Source organism: Otolemur garnettii, unplaced genomic scaffold (assembly GCF_000181295.1).
Source record: "Otolemur garnettii isolate 467f Iridium unplaced genomic scaffold, OtoGar3 scaffold00184, whole genome shotgun sequence".
In the NCBI taxonomy this organism is placed as follows: domain Eukaryota; kingdom Metazoa; phylum Chordata; class Mammalia; order Primates; family Galagidae; genus Otolemur; species Otolemur garnettii.
The window spans coordinates 3,068,969-3,072,843 of record NW_003852579.1 but is presented as its reverse complement, the minus strand read 5'-3'; the positions used below and the strand labels follow the sequence as shown (position 1 = coordinate 3,072,843).

Here is a 3,875-nt window from a genome sequence, read left to right as displayed (position 1 = left end):
TTTTTTAAATACATAGAATCAGAAATAAACCCGAGGGCGCCCGGTACCAAAAAGCCCACGGACCCAGCCGGCGCCTGCCCCGCCCCCCGCGCGCCGGAAGCTCCGCGCCCGGCCGGTCGCCTTATAAACCCAGAGCCCAGCGTCGCGGCCCGCCCCTCACGGTTGAGTTTCGGAGCCTGCGCAAAGGCCGTCGGACGCGCATGCTCCGTGACGGTCTCCGCAGCTAGGACTGGCTCCCGCGCGGGCCTTTGAGGCCCGCGACGTCCCACCGGGGTACGCGGGCATGGCGGCCAGCCTGTGGATGGGCGACGTGAGTGAGGCGGCCGCCGGGGCTCTGAGGGGGGAGGAGGAATCTCGGTGTCGCTAGGGAGCGAGGAGGACTTCGGATCCCAAAAGGGTGGACGTGAACGGGTTATTTGGGGAGATACAAAAGTGGGTCCCACTTCTGAGGGAAAGGGCAGAGTTAGCGGGGGAGGGGTCCTGGGGCCCCCACCGGGGTTCCTGGGAGAGAGGGAGGTGTTTGGAGGAATAGAGTGAGGAGCGCCCCGAGGATTGGGGGGAGCTGTGTTTGGTTCTAGGACGGAAGGATGGGGTTCCTAATTCCAAGGGGGGCTCCCTAAAGGTAGGGGGAATTTGAAGAGAAGGAGCTGGGAGTCCAGACCATTGTGCCGAAGGAAAGCTCTGCTGAGAGGGAGGGGCTCTGGCTTGAGTCGTTCTTTGTATTTTGAGACAGAGTCTTACTTTGTCACCTTTGGTAGAGTGACCTGGCGCCACCATAGCTCACGGCAACCTCAAACTCTTGGGCTCAAAGGATCCTCCTCCTGCCTCCGCCTCCCGAGTAGCTGGGACTGCAGGCGTCCATCACAACGCCCGGCTAGTTTTTTCTATTTTTTAGTAGAAATGAGGTCTTGCTCTTCCTCAGAGCTGGTCTCGAACTTTTGAGCTCAAGCAGTCCTCCCGCCTTGGCCTCCCAGGGTGCTAGGATTACAGGACTGAGCCATCGTGCCCGCCCTGAGTTACTCTCTTGTTTTTTGTCTATCCCAAGACAAAGTTAGGTTTGCAGAGCAAGATACATTGATCACAGACAACGAATGGTCCCTTGGTCACACCGAAAAGGCCCATTCTCTCTTGTTTTTAAGCAGCTAGAACCCTACATGGATGAGAACTTCATCTCCAGAGCCTTTGCCACCATGGGGGAGACAGTGATGAGTGTCAAAATCATCAGAAACCGCCTCACTGGGTATGTCTTTTATGTCAGTTCTGTCCTATAATTTTTCCTCAGCTGTTAAGAAGGAAAATGTAAACTTCCGAGAGTAAGAGTTCCTCACCATCCGCTGATAGTTGTAATTATAATGTTATAAAAGCTAACATTTTGAGGGCTTCATGAGTGGAATTGTAGTATTTTGTTTAAACACAGGACCGGAGCCAGACTGGGTTTAAAAGCTATTTCTGCTTAAAGAACTTGAGTAATTTCCTTCACCACTCTGTCTCATTCACCTTGACTGTAAAAATGGGCATAATAATAGCACCTGCCTCCTGGAGTTATGGTGAGGATTACATAGTCAATCCACATTCAGCATTAGAACAACTTCTGGCATGCATGCTCAGTAAATATAATCAGGTTATGATCTGCTAGGTAATAAGCACTTTACATTCATTATCTTTTTAAAATCACAAAACCAAAATAGCAGGTGTCAAGTGGTGGGTGCTTGTAGTCCCAGCTACTTTCGAGGCTGAGGCAAGAGAATCACTTAAGGCCAAGAGTTGAAGGTTGCTATGAGCTCTGACTCCATGTGAAGGTTGCTATGAGCTCTGACTCCATGACACTCTATCCAAGGTGACAGCTTGAGACTCTTGTCTCAAAAAAATAATAATAAAATAAAATCACAAAACCTTGGAGCTAAGTACTATTATTAGAGAAGCTTAATAACTGTTAGTTACACCTCTATGAAATAACAACTGAGGACTTGCATTCAAGTCTGTCTTCAAAGCTCATGAGTGCCCTTAACTCTTAAGCCATTCATTTAAAAAATTATTTATAAAGACACCACTATGTGTTATGGTAAAGGTTCCTGGCTGATTCAAGCCAAAGGTAGTCCCTCTTCGTGGAGTTTACTAGTTTACTTCATTCTACTGAGGGAATGAAATCATAAATAAGTAAAACAGCCGGGCATGGTGGCTCACGCCTGTAATCCTAGTACTCTAGGAGGCCAAAGTGTGTGGATTGCCTGGGCTCACAGGTTGGAGAACAGCCTGAAAGAGACTTTGTCTCTAAAAATAGCCGTGCTTAACCAGTTTGATGTAAATATTTCAAATGGTATATAAAACCAGCACATGGTACCCTATGATTGCATTAATGTACACAGCTATGATTTAATAAAAAAAATAAATAAAAATAGCCATGCGATGTGGCTGGCACTTGTAGTCCCAGCTACTTGGCATGCTGAGGCAAGAAAATCACTTGAGCCCAACAGTTTGGGATTGCTGTGAGCTATGATGCCACAGCAGTCTACCAAGAGTGACGAATGTTGAGACTGTCTCTAAAAATAAATAAGTAAAACAAAATGCAGAGTATTTTTGGATAGTGGTACTCTCTTATCTCTTGTTTCTTCTTTTTCTTTTGGGTAATAGGTTTTTTTCAGGTTCTGGTTATAAATGGGAGGATTTGGCTGGGGACAGTAGCTCATGCCTATAATCCTAGCACTCTGGGAGACTAAGGCAGGAGTATCACTTTAGCTCAGGAGTTTGAGGTTGCTGTCAGCTAGGAAGAGGTCATGGCACTCTAGCTTGGAGCAATAGAGCGAGGCTCCACCTCAAAAATAAATAAATAAATAAAGATGGCTTGGTGCCTATAGCTCAGTGAGTAGGGCGCTGGCCAAATACACCAAGGCTGGCAGGTTTGAGCCCAGCCTGGGCCTGCTGAACAACAATGACAACTGCAACCAAAAAATAGCCAGGCGTTGTGGAGGGCACCTATAGTCCCAGCTACTTGGGAGGCTAAGACAAGAGAATTGCTTAAGCCCAAGAGTTTGAGGTTGCTGTGAGCTGTGATGCTAGGGCACTACTGAGGGCGACATAATGAGACTATCTCCAAAAAAATAAATAAGAGGTAATGGCTGGGTGTGGTGGCTCACGCCTGTAATCCTAGCACTCTGGGAGGTTGAGGTGGGTGGATTGCCTGAGTTGAGGAGTTTAAGACCAGCCTGAGAAAGAGTGTGACCCTGTCTCTAAAACTAGCTGGGTGTTGTGGCGGGAGTCTGTAGTTTCAGCTACTTGGAAGACTGAGGCAAGAGAATCAACCTGAGTCTGAGAGGTTGAGGTTGCTGTGAGCTATGATGCCATGGCACTCTACCAGGGGCAAGAAAGACTGTCTTAAAAAAAAAAAAAGAAAAAAAAGAAAAAGAGGTGAGAAATATCTGAGTTATGGCCCACTCTGTGGCTCTTTGGTGAACAGGTACTTTGTATAACCCCATGACTGGCTGAACTCAGTGGCTCATGCCTGCAATCCTATCAGTCTGGAAGACTGAGGTGGGTAGATTGCCTGAACTCAAGAGTTTGAGACCAGCTTGAGCAAGAGACCCTGTATTTCAGTAGAAAAACTGAGGCAAGAGGATCACTTGAGCCCGAGAGTTTGAGGTGGCTGTGAGCTGAGATGTTATGATACTTTACCCAGAGTAACAGAGACTGTGTCAAAACAAAAAACTAAAAACAAACCAAAAAAACCATTACTCGGGGACCAATTTTCTGACTGTTAGATCATGCCCAACTAAATATTTCTCTTCCTACTCAGACAGAAAGCCTTAGACATTTAGCTACTGGCATAAAAATTCAGTCTGTAACAATAATGCTCTCTACTTTTTAAAAATGTGAGAGTC

At 46.9% G+C, this 3,875-nt stretch overlaps 1 protein-coding gene across 2 annotated transcripts in view; it reads left to right on the top strand.

The window, feature by feature from the left end:
• Window positions 1-217: 217 nt before the first annotated feature.
• The window catches only part of TRNAU1AP (tRNA selenocysteine 1 associated protein 1), a 23,335-nt gene continuing 19,677 nt past the window's right edge, over window positions 218-3,875 (top strand). Inside the window, exons 1-2 of one of the 2 annotated variants that reach the window (XM_003800770.2) lie at window positions 218-310; window positions 1,143-1,240. In XM_003800770.2, coding sequence (XP_003800818.1) covers window positions 284-310; window positions 1,143-1,240 — 125 coding nt within the window. In that variant the 5' untranslated portion in view covers window positions 218-283. Of the gene's footprint in view, window positions 311-1,139; window positions 1,241-3,875 lie in introns of both variants that reach the window. The other variant, XM_023507462.1, reaches the window with a different exon arrangement.